The 16,992-nt window shown below is 46.4% G+C and overlaps 1 protein-coding gene across 1 annotated transcript in view; it reads left to right on the forward strand.

The window, feature by feature from the left end:
• The window catches only part of TSNARE1 (t-SNARE domain containing 1), a 500,475-nt gene that overhangs the window by 341,103 nt on the left and 142,380 nt on the right, over positions 1–16,992 (forward strand). The window contains 1 exon segment of the mRNA XM_089776145.1: positions 12,024–12,114. Within this exon segment, the coding sequence (XP_089632271.1) occupies positions 12,024–12,114 (91 nt within the window).

Consider the following 16,992-nt stretch of genomic DNA (forward strand, 5'->3'; position numbering starts at 1 on the left):
ACTTTGCTGACTTCCCAGTTCCCATTTATTTTTAAAGGCGAGACAAATGATCAGTGAATGCAAAGACCTGATTTCACAGGGGATTAGAAGTATTGGGCAAATCTGGGGAGCCCAAACTGTTCCGTTGATCAACAGAGTTGAGGTCAGGAAGGAATTTTCCCTCAGGGCAGATTGGCAGGGACTTTGGGGTTTTCTTGCCTGCTCTGCCATGCGTGGAGGAGGCCATCTTCTGGGATTATCTGGACATATCTCACATAATCAATCGGGCATTGGTGTCATTTTGGCTTCTCCTGGTCTCTGCTTGTAACACACAGTTTGGTCTCCTGAAGACAGAAATGCTTTGATTTAACTAAAGTTTTGAGCTTACCTGATGGGTGTCTGGGGGTATGTCTACACTACCCTCCTAGTTCGAACTAGGAGGGTAATGTATGCATACCGCACTTGCTAATGAAGCCCGGGATTTGAATTTCCCGGGCTTCATTAGCATAAGCGGGGAGCCGCCATTTTTAAATCCCCGCTGCTTCGAACCCCGTGTAGCGCGGCTACACGGGGCTCGAACTAGGTAGTTCGGACTAGGGTGCCTATTCCGAACTACCGTTACTCCTCGTTTCACTCCTCGGAATAGGACCCTAGTCCGAACTACCTAGTTCGAGCCCCGTGTAGCCGCGCTACACGGGGTTCGAAGCAGCGGGGATTTAAAAATGGCGGCTCCCCGCTTATGCTAATGAAGCCCGGGAAATTCAAATCCCGGGCTTCATTAGCAAGTGCGGTATGCATACATTACCCCGCTAGTTCGAACTAGCGGGGTAGTGTAGACATACCCTGGGTGAAATATTATCCCCTGAGCTAGACAGTGGAGATGTAACTGTGGACATGCTAAAAATCCAGCAGTTACACGCACTGCGGGCTCTTATATAAGCTTTATACTGCAGAGCCCAGAGGGTCCTGCTTCCGGGGAGCCAGCGCGTGACCCGTGGCCGGGGGCGGGGGGGAGGGAGGGCAGAGTGGACAGCTGGATCTGCCCCTCTCCTCAAAACATCCACTGTAAAAAGGAAAAGAAAGGACTGCAGAGTGAAGTACAGGTTGGACCTTCCTGGTCTGGCTCCCTTAGGACCCGACCAGTCCTAGATGAGGGAGTTTTCCAGACCAGGGAAAGTCTGGGTGGGGCTGGGCAGCGTTTCTTCTGGGCTCCTCTCACCAGCTACCTGCTACTGCTGCCCTGGTCTACTGTCTGCGACAGCTGTGAGCTCTGCAGCCGCAGTCTCACCCCCCGTCCCAGACCCTTCAGCCGTAGGCTCAGCAACCCCACCCACCCCGCGGACTCTGGCGACCCCGCTGGCTTCAAGGGCTCCACTGGCCCCACCAGTCGGCTTTGCTCTGAGCTGCCAGCCACCTCCATCCTGGGGCTGTCTAGTCCAGCAACATCTGTGGCCCTTCTCGGGTGAGGAAGGAGTAGCTTTCCCTGGCTCACTCTCCCAGCTCCTTGTGTGCATTTTTGCACGCCGTGCACCACAGAACAAGCGGAGGAGCCAGCACAGCTGTTTAGAGCTGGCGATGCTCCTGAAGAATCGCTGTCCCAGTTGCCCACTATCATTAGTGGAGCCCAGTACCCCACATCCTTATCCTGGCAGCTGCCCACTGCAATGCTCCCTCTTCCCCTGGTGCCCCGGGGCAGAACGGCTCTAGTTCTGCAACATCCAGCTGGGCTCAGCTGGCAGGAGAGGAGGGGACTCAGCACTCTGACACAAGTGTGGAGCAGCAGCTGGTGGGGATATTTTTTGGCTAATGCATGAAAAACGCTACTGCCAGGATCTTGTGCCTCCATTCCCCCACCTCCTGCAGGCTTTGAGACATTGTCTGGTCAGTCATGGAGAACTTGAGAACGGCCAGACTGGGTCAGAGCAAAGATCCATGTGTCCCAGTGTCCTGTCTGCAAACAGTGGCCCATGCCAGGTGCCCCAATGGGGAATGCACAGAACAGGCAATCCTCAAGTGATCCCTCTCCTGTCACCCATTCAGGGAATGTAGAGGCCACGAGGCTGAGTTGGGTAGGCAGGGAACCAAGCCAGGAGGTCCAAATCCTCAGGGTTGGATGAAATTTGCACTGAAATGCTAACGAGATTAGCACAGGTATTGTTGCAACCCTTGGCAGGTATTTGTAAGAGCTTACAGAGGGCAGGAGAGGTCCCTATGGATTGGAATTGGACAAGCATCCATATATTTTTTTTTGAAGAGGGAGAGAAGCAGGGCCCAGGAAATTGCATATCAGTAAGTTTAACTTCAGTACAATGTAAACCACAAGAAAAAAAATTAATGACATACAGGTTGAACCTCTCTAGTCTGGCACTCTCTGGTCTGGCAACATCCATGGTCCGGCATGATTTTATTTCACCGGATGTCCGCTTATCATGGGTGTGACTAAGTTTCCCGCAGTCCCATAAAATTTGTTTACACCCACCAGTCCTGGCTCTGTGTTCTGTGATGTTATTTAGGTCTAATTTACCCCGGACGTTTTAAGCAGTGGAAGTGTTGGCAGTGCTGCTAGACAATATTGATCTGTGGTTCAGCAAATTCTCTGGTTCAGCGCCGGTCAGGTCCCAAAGGCGCTGGACTAGAGAGATTTAACCTGGAGTCAAAAATAAAGAACACAAGGTGATAAACACCAGGCAACCAGGGTCTGTCAAAACCAAACTGTGGCAAATTAATTTAATTTCTTTCCTTGATAAACTAACAAGTTTAGCCATTAAAAAGAAAGTGGCGTATGTGATATCGCTTATCTGGTGTAAGACATTTGCTTTGGTTCCAACTGGCGGCCTTATTGGGAAATGAGGTGGTAGTGCCATTGCTGCACGTTTGGCTAACACTAGAGAGGAGTGGGGGGAGAAGAGAATGAAAAAGGAAACATCAGTGTAATGTAGGAATAGTTTGGTGTAAAGTACAGAGTAACTGTTAGGCCCTTGGATCGTGTTCAGGGCTCTTTCTCATTTTCATGTGGTTCGGGGTCTGATGACCTCTGATTGCAATGAACACTGTCTTCTCCTCCGGAGATGCTGGACATGGATATGTTTTCCCCCTCCCTCTACCCTCCATGGAGAGAGATAAATTGGAGTTCAGGACACATGGACATTATAGATCCCATGGAAGTTTCTGCAAAGGTTAGGGGGTTACCTGCAATGTCTAAGCCCAGCTGTGATTTATGTAAATACTCTCTGCACCCTCTGTACAACTAGAATTGGATACATTGTATCTCAGTCCTAAACCATTGAGTAATAATGCTTTATTAAACTCCTACGACATCCTCCCTAAGGGTGCATCTACACAGCATCCTAAACTCGAAATAAGATATTCAATTTGCGCTATGCAAATGGCGTATCTTATTTCGAATCTATTTTCAAATAGCCTGTTTTGAAATTTATCTACACGAGATGGTGAAATAGCGTACCTGTTATTTTGAAAAATATTTCAAAATAATGGGTGGCTTGTGTAGACACAGGATAGCTATTTTGGGTATCTCCGGTATCCCAAATTATCCGCGCAGTGTAGCTGTCCTCTTATAAATAGCAGGTGAAATACTTCCATTTCCTTTAAAAAGCCTTAGGGAAACTTGGGATGAATGGCCCCACTTCAGTAAGATAACTCCATGGCTGAAACTGGAAACAAGTGGTCCAGGTCTCCCCTGACTTGCACTTTGACTGATTTGCCCCATGCAAAGTGGGTATACATGTCACCAGATTGAAGCTGTACTCTTTTGCACTTGGGCTATGGTGTAGGTGACGTAACTGTTGCAAACAAGAAACTGAAATCCTAACTACTTGTGGCCTTAAACATGGAATGATGGTATTTTGTAAAAGAGTGGTTATTAATTTTGGTCTGGTCTACACTAAAGTGGAAAGTTGACTTAAGATACACAATTCCAGCTACGTTCATTACATAGCTGGAATTGCCGTATCTTAAATAGTGTTTTTGGGCTATCTACACAGTGGGAGTTTGACAGGAGCAAACGCTACTGTTGACTTCTCTTACTCTTCGTGAGGCGTAGACTAGTGGCGCAAATGTTTGTGCCTTCTCAGTTCTAATTAGAGGGTCTTCACTAGCCTAGTGTTGACTAGGACACAAAGGCCATGTCAAATGGCAATTTAGAACATTTCATTTTGCCTATCTGAATTCTGGTTTGAATTGTGTTTTTCAGTTTTCAGTCCCTGTGCTGACCGATTGTGTAGAGTTATCGGGTCTCATTCATTCTGGCCCTAGCCCGTCAGCAGCCATTTACACTTGTATAAAATTCTGTCATGTTGATAGAAGAGTTGTTGCCTTATGTACTGGATGAAAGGATTCATTATATTGTATGGAATTTATAAAGTGCTTTAAGATCCTTTTTGGATATGAGAAACAGTATAAATTCTAAGTTATTAGGCTGTTGTTTTGACAGTTAAGGTGTTGTAAGCTCCATAAATTGTTGTAGAGAAATGGTATCAGCATCCTTTCTCAGTAATATGTGCTGTCTGTCCACACAATTTGATCTATAATCTTCACTATGCCCCAACTCTGAACTTTCAGATAGGGACTTGACCCCGCAGAAATAGCTGCCAGTGATGATCCTGAACATGACTTGAATTCCTCAGTCTAGGTCTATATTGGCTATTATTTCTGTGCTTGTTACTGGCATCTAAATATTTTGTGTATGGCTGGTCTGTCCATTAGGTCCCTGTGTGCATGGCTGTGTTTACCCCATCAGCTGAACTTGCATAATAATGTGCATTTATCCCTTCAGCCTTCTGAGGAGGCAGGAGTTTGCACACAAGGAATAGTTTACTAATCTAGCAGTATGTCCGGGGATGCAGATGCATTTGCTCAGACTTAAAATGTGCTCTGTAGCTTCTTAATGATCATTTGTATAGTGTCATAAATGACTATGAACCTGCAATAAGGCATGTCACTTGTCCAAAGAAGTTACACCCTAAGGCAGACAAAACAGAGACATGCTATCATACAGTGAAGCACTATTTTGGGATACTTCCAGTATCCTGAAATAGCTATTCTGCGTCATTCAAGCAAACCGGTTATTTCGAAATGTAACGGGTTCGCTATTCTGACGTTCCACGAGGATTAAGGGACATTTCCGAATAATGGTTTATTTCGAAATGTGGTGCTGTGTAAAGAGTGCCAAATTACGAAACAAGCTGTTTTGAAATTAACTTGAAATAAGCTACGAAATTTGAATAACTCAAATTGTGTCCCTTATTTCAAGCTAAGGGTCCAGTATAGATGCACCCTAAAGGAGAGAGATTTGCATTTGATTACTGCTGAGGAAAAGAAGGTAGAAAGAATTCCTGTAAGGAAGTGGTTTTTAGGGAGAGATGTAAATGGGCCCCATGATGGAGAAAAGTGAAGGATTACTCCAAACAAAGTGGGCAGTGTGAATGAAAGCATGCAAGCTTAATCTCAGGATTCTTTAGTGCCTGACTTCACAGCTGTGATATTTTTAACATAGAATATTGTGTGTGTGTGTGTGTTGGGTGACTGCACCTGCACACACAGATGTTTTAAAAAGAATTGTATGGGGTCTAATCTGTGAGTTGCTTTGAAAATCTTTCATGCATGTGGGTGTGCATGCTCCTTTTAAGAAAATGTGTTTTGAAATGCAGCAGTATATCAGAATGCTCCCAGTCATCGTAGAAATAGCAATTATGGGTTCCTTTCACATCCTAATTTCTCTTCCGAAGTTTTCCTTAAAGTGAAATGATTATAAAGTTCTTCTGGCCTCAAGTTCTTCTGGTATTATTTTCAGACTTTCTGGTGCTGTCTGCAGATCCCTGGTAAAGCTGACGCTGTTCTGATGCTAGTTGGATCCTGCCAACTGATATAACAGAAGTAGGATGACCAGATGTCCTGTTTTTAACAGGACCATCTTGTATTTGAGCCCTCCTGCGGATGTCCCTATTTAAAAAAAAAAAAATGGAGGGGAGGGGAAATTGTCTCATATTTTCTCTCTTCCTTCCCTTCCGCACTGCTGAGTCCAGCTGCTGGCCGGATCCTTGCTTGCCAGCTGCCCACCCACAAGCGGCGAGTGGCAGGGCAGGTCCAGTGATTTGGGGACGACTAGTAAGGGGATGACTGAGGGGGTGTCTGATGAGGGGCTGACTGAGCAAGACAAGTGATTGCGCAACGCTGTAGTGTTTGGTGCTGGCCATTCTCTTACTGGTCCATCAGTTCAGGCCGGCTGTGTGCCTCCTCTTGGCCAGCAGTCCCCCCCACAACCTGCTGTCCCATTTCCAGCCTGCATAGGCTGCTTGCTGCACTGCCTGGGGAGCACAGGTGGGCGATGGCTGGATACGTGTCACCTCTGCTGCCCATCCTTTGGCTCTTTACGTGCTTCCCCTCTCACTATCCTCTCCCTGCTGTGCCCGTTCACTCTCTCTCCCCCCAACTCTGCTTCTCCTCCGTATGCCCCAGCTGGGTGCGTCCCCCTACTCGCCCTAGGCAGAGAATCCTGCTTAGATCGTTCATCTCACCCCCATTCTGGCTGGCAGGCTCCTTCCTCCCTCCACTGCCTCTGGCAGGGCTGCAACCCAGGCAAAGCTCAACTCCTTGTGGCCAGATGGAGCCAAACCCTGCGTGTGTCAAAGCCCCACACAGCGCTAGCATAGGGAAGCTTCTCTGTCCCTCAGCTAAGCTGTGGTGTGGCGGGGAGGAAGCTATTTCCAGCCTGTTTTCATTCTGACCCTGCAGGTACCCAGGCAGGGGCCCTTAGCACCCTCTTCACACACTGCCCCCCTCCCTCAGGCCTTGCCTGCAGGAAATGGAGGGCTGCTCTGTCCTCTGTCCCCCTGTTGAGCCACCTCTCTGGCCTGTGCAGTCAGGTTCCCTGGGCCCTGGTGCTCAGTGCATCCTTAGGGATTAACCCCTTCCTGCCCATGCTGAAGCCAGGGGACAGAAGGTGCCTGGGTTATGTCCGTTGCTAGCGAAAGTTTGAAGGTGTGAGCTGCCTTTCTCCACAGTGCAGGCAGGAAGGGACAAGCTGCTTCTAGCCAGGGGAAGGAGGGAAGGAAAGAAATAACCGCTGGAAAAAAATGGACCAGGTCATCCTTACCCCCACCCCCATTCTCCTTCCCTCCCATGCAGTGCTGAACAGCTGCTCCTTGCCATGTTCTGGTGTGAACCTCTGCAGAAATCTGGGGGGCCTGCCCCCCCATGTTGCCTTGAGCAGAGGGAGCACCAGATACCAACAAAGGGGGTCCAACCCAGGGGCCCAGTCAGGCCTGGAGGGGAGAGAGCACTGTGTAGAAAGGGTTGAGTCAAATCGGTCAGTCACCCACATCCCTGTGTGAGAGACATGAAGAAATGTGACACTGTCACCTATCTCCGTGCAGACCTGAAAGCTACGACAGTAAATGAAAAGACTCTGTCTGTGCAGTATTTCTTTTTAACAGGAGCTCAGTCAACTGTATGCTAATTTTTGCACTGCATAGTTTTCATTGACTGCCATTGAACTTGCTTGAATGCAAGTAATTTTACCAGATGTCCCGTATTCAGCATGGGGAAATATAAGCAAACCAGAGAGACAAGGAGGGTGAAGGGATATTTTTTATTTTGACTACTTTGGGGAGAGAGGCAAACTTTCCATCCAAACAGAGGCCTTGTTTGGGTCTCGGAAAGATACTCACCGCAACACAGCAAAATGCAAGATAGAACAGAGTGTTTGGTCTAAACCAGGACTGACCAAGCCACTGGAACCGGCCCACAGATGCAGAGGGGAGCTGGGCCGTTTCGCTTTGAAATCTGTGAGCCGGGATGGGAGGACGGAGGCTTTAGGAGCTGCCCCCACCCCCAGCATAATCCCATTAGCCAATTTTTGGCCAGAAACTGGCCAATGCGAGCTGCCTGTTTCAATAACAGGCAGCCAAGAAGCACCACATCCCTCCCTTCCGGGGCTCGTAGTTATTCACAGAGCACATGGCTGCAGCCTGTGAAGGGATAGGGTAGGAAGGGAGGCTGCTTCAGGAAAGTGCTGGGCTGGTAGCTGGTAAATCTCCTGGCCAGAGCCTGACTCTGGCACCCCTGCCCCTCCCTCCCTCAACCCTCTGCCCCCCACTCCACATACCTAAATCTTCTGCCCCTCTCCTGCATCCTTATTCCCTCCCAGATCTGGAACCCCAGTGCCCCTACCCCAGATCACGGTCCCCTCATGACCTAGCTCACAACACAAACCCCTGAACCTCAATCCCCTGCACCCCCTCCTGTACCCCAGTTCCCTGCCATAGGTCACAATCCAACCCTCTGCACCCGAGTCCAGTGCCCCAAGTCACAACTGCCTCCTTCATCCAAACTCCCTCCGTTACCCCAAGCTCCCTTCTGCACCCAACCTCCATCCCAGATCCCGCACCTCCTAGGGTTGCCAGGTGTCCGGTATTGACCCAGCCAGTCTGGTATTTTCGCCTCCTGTCCGGTAAAAAAATTCAGAAAACTGTAGACACCTAAAATGTCCAGTATTTTCTGATTTTTTTTTTTTTGTCCCATCCAGGAGACGAAAATACCAGTTACCTGGCAACCCTACGAAACACTCAGCAACTGGGCCCAGCCCCCCAGGCCTTTCTCGATCCTCTGCCGGGCTCCCCCTGAACTCCCCCTGGGCCCTCCCTGAACCTCCCGCCAGGCCCCCCCACCCTGTCACTTACTTGGTTCCGCAGGGGAGCTGTCTTGTGGCTGGAGCATAAAAACAAGATGGCCACAGGCAAAAAAGCCTCTTCTTAACTTTGGTCTCCCCCTCTTTTTTTCTCTCAACAGAATTTTTTTCCTGGTAGGTTTTTTTTTTTTTAGGGGGTTGTGTTCGGTATTGTTGGTTAAACCATCTGGCAACTCTAGCTAGCACTTTCTCCATTAGGATGTCATGGAAGAGTGCAGCTCTCAATCTCTTTGCAAATTCTTGGGGTAGCCCCCCATCAAAAATTATTGCCCACCCCTGGTCATAACATTACATATTGTAAGGGACCTTTCAAGGTAGATTGGCCCGTGCATATCTCTGCAGTCAAAGGACAAAAAGAAGAGGCTAGTAGGTTACATACTGTTGTAACAAGCATAAATCCAGTGTCTCTGTTCAGTGGGTGATTTTTAGTATCTAGCAGGATAATTAATCACCCGCTAACACCTTCTTCTTGGCCTTTTTGAAGTACCGAGTCACTTTTTTTCTCTTTGACATTTTCTTGTGTTGCGGTTTGTTGAGTGAGATGTGAGCCAATATTAAGTAATTCCACTTTTGAGCCTTCTAATGTAATCCTAAAAAAAAAAAACACATTATTAAGTGAAACTGTATGTTTCATTGGATTCGTTTGTAGCCTCTCACCTCTGGAATTGGAGGGTAAATCCATCCCTAGGGTGGTGGTTTATGTGCTGGAGCCTGTGATGGAGGGGATGATAAAGATCATGAACCCTTTTGTTGTCTCTAATTCTCTGCTGCTTCCTTAAAGTGAGTCCAAGGGGGTCTGACCAGATTGTGTGCTTTGGCTTTTTTTTTCCCCACTAAGAATCTCAGAACCTTGTACAAACAATAATGAACAGGCTTCGTTACACTCAGGTGATGTAGAGGAGGGAAATGGAGAAATCACTTCACTTGCCTCTCACTTAAGCCTGTTTTAAAACTGGATAAATGAAGCACAGCTATAGGAAATTGAAGCAAACAATGGCTTGTCTAAAGTCACACAGGAAGTTAGCGGCAATGTAAGCTCACAATTCCTTGTTCATATCATTACTTAGTGCCTACAAATAAGCAATTTTTGGTCTATAACCTGCCTGACCTGTGTGCTAGGAAATATACATCCAAGGGGCCATACTTTCATATTAAAGAAAATGGCAGCTGTATAGAATTATGTGGGGTAAGCTTTGGCCACTGGAGATTACAGAGTACAATATCTTGCATCCTGTTTTATGAACACATACAAATGAGAAAATCTTTCTTCCTCCTGAGAGAATTACATTCTATTCAGAGTCCTGTGGTTCATCACGATCACCAGTGTAGTTCTTTGCAGCATATATAAAATATTCACACTATATCTGTATAGATTATATATTTAACTTACTATTGTGTGGCTGACTTTTCTCAAAATGAAACTGTATTCATCTGAGACATCCCTTTAATTAACTTGCACAGTCCCATAGGGAGAGGGATATGGAGGAAGCTAATAATAATAATAATAGTAGCGGTATATCTTATTACCATTACATATTAAAGGAAAATAAAATGCTGCGGGAGGTGGAATCCAAGGCCTTTATTTTTAATAAAGATCTTAATACCATTTAATGTAAATTAAATATAATCACTGTCTGATTTCTGAATGTATCTCTGAAGCTGCAACATAGTAAGTTAATTATGCTGACAACATACTTGTAACTACCAAAGTTGAGCTCTACAGTGTTGTTAAAAATGTGGTTTAAAAGGGGGATGGAGAGCAATTTTTTTTAAGGCAGAATAAGTAAAAGATTGGCATCCAAGTGATAAGTTTCAACAAGGCTTGAATTTATTACGTATTGTATGTAAGGTCAAAAGCAAGGCTTTTACTCAACTTCAGACATTGAAAAGAATTTAATGAATGGAAGTAATGATGCCTTTTACTTTGGGGATAGAGATTGTCCATTTCGAAATGTCCAACTTCTGTAGATAGGGCTTTTTTTTTAAGAAGGTGACTTAGGATCAACACTAGTGCCTTATATATATAAAATTGTATTCAAAAGTAGTTTTTGTTAAAGGCTCTATCATGGAACTCTCAGTCCTGGAAATCATGCGCTTTATAAGATGACTCATTTGAGTATGGACTGCAAGATTGGGCTACAAGGCATTCCTCAAGGCGTGCCTTACCTAATTCATGGTCCATTTTGGTCAATTTCATGGTCGTAGGCTATTAAAAATAATTTAAGATTTCAGGTTGTGATGAATGGGAGGGCTACTACTCTTTTCTGGACATCCCAGGTATTCAGTTAACTAAGTTGCCTGTAACTGTTAAACCCAGAGACAGTGGGCCCTTGAGAGTCTCCAGAAAGTCTTAGAAGGAAGCCAGGAGAGCCAATGGAAAGAGTGTGGGAGTTTTGAATTGAGGCAGGACCCTCTTGCCTGGAGTCTTTCTGAGATCAGAGCAAGAGCTGGGAGAGATGAGTTAAGCCAGGAACATGGCATGGAATTTCCAGAGATATCCATGCCTAGGGAAGGTGTAAACCTTGGAACAACAGAGATGTGAGTAGAACAGGGACTGTTTAGTTAGACACAATCAGGTTGTTTTCTTTGGCAATATGGCAGTCTGGACCCCAGAACGCAAGGTAGCATCTGGGTCCCTGGTTGTGGGGCCAGCAGTAGAGCCCTGGGTGTGCAGGGCAGCAGTTGCGACCTCGTAACATAGGATGGTAGCTGGGTCCCTGGATACGGGGCCAGCAGCAGAGCCAATGGCACAAGGGGAGGCAGCTGGCACCCTAGGTGTGAGGCCAGGAGCTTGGGGGTGATGCAGCACCTCCCACACCCCTAGTTCCCATTCCTACGTGGGGGCAGCTGCAAAGCTGGTGGCTGGAGAGAAGTGACTGTTTCTGCTCCCTCCTGCTCTGGATTCCTTCAGCCCATGCTCACACCACTCACTGCCTCCTGGTGAGTGGGTGCTGGACACAGGACCCATGGGGAGGTGACCTGCCTAAGGTTGGGGATGGGGCTTACCAGAGCTAATGCAACCGGGGGCTGGGGCTGGCTGTAGGAGCAATTGCAGAGCCCACAGGGTGGGAGACGGAGGGATTGGGCTGGCCACAGTCTTCCGGACACACCTGTCACCACCACCTGCACCTCTTGCCTGGTCCACTGAAACTGCAGGTGAGCATTTGTCTGTGTGGCTGTTTGTAAGTCGGACGTTTGTAACTCAGGGAATACCTGAACCTGCTGCCACGTCGTCATTGTTCAGGCTGTGGCCATTCTGGTGCAGCGTGTATGTGAGTGACTGACTCATGCTCAAATTAAATTGTAATTGTAATTGGCATGGTCTCTCTTTTTCTTACAGGCATGCAAGCCAGCAAGAGACCAATAAAACCATTACGACCAGCACCAAAGCTATCAAGCAGCTGTCTGAGATTGTCAGAGGTTCATCTAGGGTATGTGCCTTTTGAGATGCCATTTAGATTGAAAGTTTGGCTTTGGTTGTTAAAGATAAATGTTGGTCTACAAATTGTTGAGGTGGTCTGCAAATGGGTGAGGTGGCAAAAGCAGGGACATATGCATGGTGTGGCGTTCATTGAGTGCAGATATGTGCAATTTCCTTACTGAGAGACAGAGATGGGAAAATCAGAGCATGCTGAAACTCCCTTTATACCAATTGGCCCAGTCGGTAGAACCCTTACGCAGGATGTGGGAGACATGTTCAAAGGCTCATAACGTAAGTTCAAGGAGGTCTGTGCTGTATTCTAATTTATGCCTGTCACATACAAATTCATATGTGGGGCCTGCAGCTCAGCAGGCTGGGAAGGAAGTTTCCATCCCTGGAGTATACAGTTTAACATAGCCTGGGACCCTGTAAGTGCAAACAGCAGCTGGGCTTTCAGCTTTAATGCATGCCTTGAGCTGGGAAACTACTAAGTGGTAAACAACTTTGACCTCAGTTCCCAGCCCTGTGGGAACGTTGAGAGTGGTGTTGGGCCAGTTCACAGACACCTGATAAACAACTGTAGTATAACTAGTGTAGGGAGTCCTGTGCCTGGTGAGTCTCACCTGGGACCTACACCTTGGAAGGTGCCGTGGATTCCCCCAGCTGGAGCCACATCCACTACGGCCTGGTGCGAGGTGACAGGGAAGGAACTCCCCGCAGACTGAAGGGGAGTAAGCATTTCTAAGTGCCTGTTGATCCCTTGTGCATTGCTCTGCCTATGCTTATTGATGTGTCACTTTGCAGTAGCTGTGTAGCCATCTGGCAGTATTAAGCCTGAAATAGTAGTGACATAGTGAGATTAATAAAAGCAACTATCCCTAATCAACTCTGTCTTGAAGCAAATCCATAATCCTGTTTGGCCATGCTGCTGTGAATTGACAACAAGCCAGCCCCAGTTTTTGCAGGGACATATTCAGTCCCCATCCTCCAAGACCTTGACAAACACAGAGAGGGAGAGAACCTTACAGGGCAATCATAGACCACTAGAACTGGAAGGGACCTTGAGAGGTCATTGAGTCCAGTCCCCTGTCCTCAGAGCAGGACCAAGCACTGTCTAAATCAGGGTTTCCCAACCTATGGGTCGGGACCCAAATATGGGTCACCATTACATTTCAAAAGGGTCACCAGGTGTCTCCCCAGGTGGCTCTTAAGGAGCCATTCACACATTTTTTGAATTGCCCTGGGTCACCAAGTCTTCCTGAATTGTCAAAATGGGTCCTCAGCTGGAAAAGGTTGGGAACCGCTGTTCTAGAACATCCCTGACAGGTGTCCGTCTCACCTGCTCTTAAATATCTCCAGTGATGGAGATTCTACAACCTGCCTAGGCAATTTATTAGTGTTTAACCACCCTGACAGGGAGGAAGTTTTTCCTAATGTCCAACCTAAACCTCCCTTGCTGCAGTTTAAGCCCATTGCTTCTTGTCCTATCATCGGAGGCCACGGAGAACAATTCCCCCCCTTCTCCCTGTGACGCCCTTTTAGATATCTGAAAACCGCTATCATGTCCCCTCTCAGTCTTCTCTTTTCCAAACTAAACAAGCCCAGTTCCTTCAGTCTTTCCTCATAGCTCATGTTTTTTAGAACTTTAATCATTGTTGTTGCTCTTCTCTGGACCTTCTCCAATTTCTCCATCTCTTTCTTGAAATATGGTGCCCAGAACTGGACACAGTACTCCAAGTGAGGCCTAATCAGTGGAGAGTAGAGTGGAAGAATGACTTCTTATGTCCTGCTCACAATATTCTTGTGAATGCATCCCAGAATCATGTTTGCTTTTTTTTGCAACAGTGTCCTATCATTGCCTCATATTTAGCTTGTGGTCCACTCTGACCTCCTAGATGCCTCTCAGCAGTACTCCTTCCTAGGCAGTTGCTTCCCATTTGTTCCCCCGGATGCATTGCTCCGCTTGCCACAGGAGAGCGCGGGGGTGATCTTGTTCTCCCCTGAGAAACATGGCTGGGAGAGCAGAGCACAATATGTTTGGGCCACTGCCGTCGAGTATACAGGGTATAATCCCTGCTGCGGATGCCAGTCCCCACTGCCTCTGCTGTACCCCCACTGGCTGCTGGCTTGTTCCTCCTGCCAATGGCATTTCGGGGCATGTGCCCCCTCATGTCCCTCCCACATGTCAGCCCTGCTTCCTTCCTGATGTTCCCCAGAATTCCATGTTGCCTTCCTTCCTAGACCCTGATCCCAGTGTGTCTCTACCTAGAACAAGTATTAGTAGAAATGCCTAAATCAGGGGTTGTCCAAATAGCCCCTGATAGGCTCCAGCTGTGCTAATGTAAAATTCTCCATTGTTTTATGTAGGAGCACAAGTATTGTTTCTTCACACCACCTGTCTGCACTGTGTGGTACAGAGGAGGTAGTGGCAAATAAATCCTCTAGTAAGGGTCACGGTAGCCTCTGGCAGAGAGAGAATGAGCCATGGGGATGCCGAATGGTGAGATCAAAGCTGGCTTGAGCGAAACAACTGACTTCATAGAGATGTGATGGCTGGGCCATTCTGCACATATCCCCATGTTATTTTGTGTGACGCATATTGGGTCCAAGGGGAAGTCAAATAAGGCCAGCTGAAAAATAATCACAGTGCCTTTTCCTTGAATGTCATTATCAGCCCTTGAAGCCAAGTTAGAGTCCAGCAGAGGAAGCTGTGATCCGAACAGGTTCCACTGTAGTGGATGGAAAGTTTTTAAATTAAATTGTATTTAAGAGCAGACAGGAAAAGTGGCCCAAATGTTTATGGTAATAGGAGAAATAAACTTGTAACTCTGTGTTGACATTACATAATAACTTTCCCTCTCCCTGGTCAATTAATGTAACAAGTCTTTTTTTTTCTCTTTCTTGCTCTGTAACAGTGGGTCGCTTAAATAATTAAACCTACACATTTTGATGTAAAACCTGTAGACTTTCTCCTTCTATAAAACAAATTACTCTGCTAGGGCTTGGTTGGTGGGTCTCTTAAGTCACTCTGGGGGAATCTGGGGATAGTGTTTTAAAGTTTTCCTCTTGTAAAGTTTCTCATAGCATGGGAAGACTTTCATTGATTTGAATTTTTATAGTCAGTCCCTTCTGGTGCATTTTTTTTGTCTACTGCTTTGCACAAGAAGTTTCTCTTTTCCAACAGCAATGTGCCACTAGCCAAGTGCATTATGGGTTTTTTCTGCCTTCCTTTGAGACATGACTTATTGACAAGAATTGTTGGAGGCAGGAGATCCAGTTGAGTGAATTCTTAGTACAGCAGGAGCAAAAGTACTGATGTAGATAAGCCACTGACTGGATCTGTTCTGAGAAGAGGCAAGTATACTACTTGGACTAGTATACTTGGGACTACCTCTAACCAAGATTAAAGGGGTAAACCGTAAAGCTGCTATCTAACACTGACCCAGGCAAGGGTTCTTTGGGGGCAAATGTTAGGTTTGAATGGTCTTTGAGCCGTGATTGCATTTTGTTTTAAATGATGCCCCCTCCTTTTCTCCCTACATATCCCAAATGCAAACCTGCATTGGCCCTCGAAGTGCTTGAACTTTAAGATGCAAAGTCCATGGCTCAGAGGACTCTCTCGAACCATGGATAGTGTCTGGAAGATGATCCGATACACAAGCTGATTGAAAAACACTACAGTACTGGTCCCAAACCTCCAGCTTAAAACAACAATGTGTCTTCCTGTTGGATTATTCCTATAGAATATTTTGGCATGTTCTTTGGAGGAACTTTGCTGGCTTTTTTGTACCGAGATCCTAATTTTCAGAGCTCCTGCTCTCGTAGAAGTCAATAATCAAATTCTTCTTGACTCCTGTGGGTGCAGGACTGGGTTTGGATGGGTTTGGACCACCTAGGTACCACAGGAGGATTGAACAGCCTGGGAACTAGGACTAGGGGAGGAGACACCCACTCATGTTCTGGACCCCGAAACCATGCACAGTGGTGGCTCGGCTTTTCATCCTGCCCTTCCTGCTATTTGAAATATTCTGCTAATCCTCACTGATGATGGTTGCTACCTTCTGAGTCGGGGAGGTGGGGTGGAGGGGTAATGTCCATGGGACTTCATTAATTGGTGATTCTGAGATGTCCGTCCCCAAGCACTTGTTTTCCTAATTATCCCCAAATAACTAGCATGTAAGAAGGGACTAAACCAACCCAGCAGTTTAAGAGGGTTGTGAACAACATTGCTACAGGAAAAGAGATTTTAATTGCTAGACATTTTAACTTCGGTCACTGAACCTGTGAATCAGGGAGAAAACCTTTCTTGTTCTAATGTACCACGGTCATCCAAGACTATCTTGGCTCTCGAGGCGTGATAAAAATAAGGTGCACGTTGTTTGCACCTATCATAGAATACTAGGAGTGGAAGGGACCTTGAGAGGTCATTGAGTCCAGTCCCCTGCCCTCATGGCAGGACCCAATACTCTCTAGACCATCGCTGATAGACATTTCTCTAACCTACTCTTAAGTATCTCCAGAGATGGAGATTCCACACACCCCCTAGGCAATTTATTCAAGTGTTTAACCATTCTGACAGGAACTTTTTCCTAATGTTCAACCTAAACCTCCCGTGCTGCAGTTTATTACTATATATTCATTACTAAATCTTTCAATACTGCTTATGGTATATTCAGTCTAAGTTATGGGAGAAGCTGTGTTAGTTAAAGTGTGGTATAGTTTGTCATTATTTGTTCAAGAAGGTTTAGTAATAAAATAAGAAATAAGTTTATTCTTACAGCAAAATTAGTATTAGTATTAGCATCATTAATAATATGCACACTTTTTATTATTTTTGTATTACAAGTATTTATGTGATACTCATTGCTGTATTAATCGTCCATTACAA

Source organism: Pelodiscus sinensis, chromosome 2 (genome assembly GCF_052426305.1).
Source record: "Pelodiscus sinensis isolate ZL-2025 chromosome 2, ASM5242630v1, whole genome shotgun sequence".
Classification (NCBI taxonomy): domain Eukaryota; kingdom Metazoa; phylum Chordata; order Testudines; family Trionychidae; genus Pelodiscus; species Pelodiscus sinensis.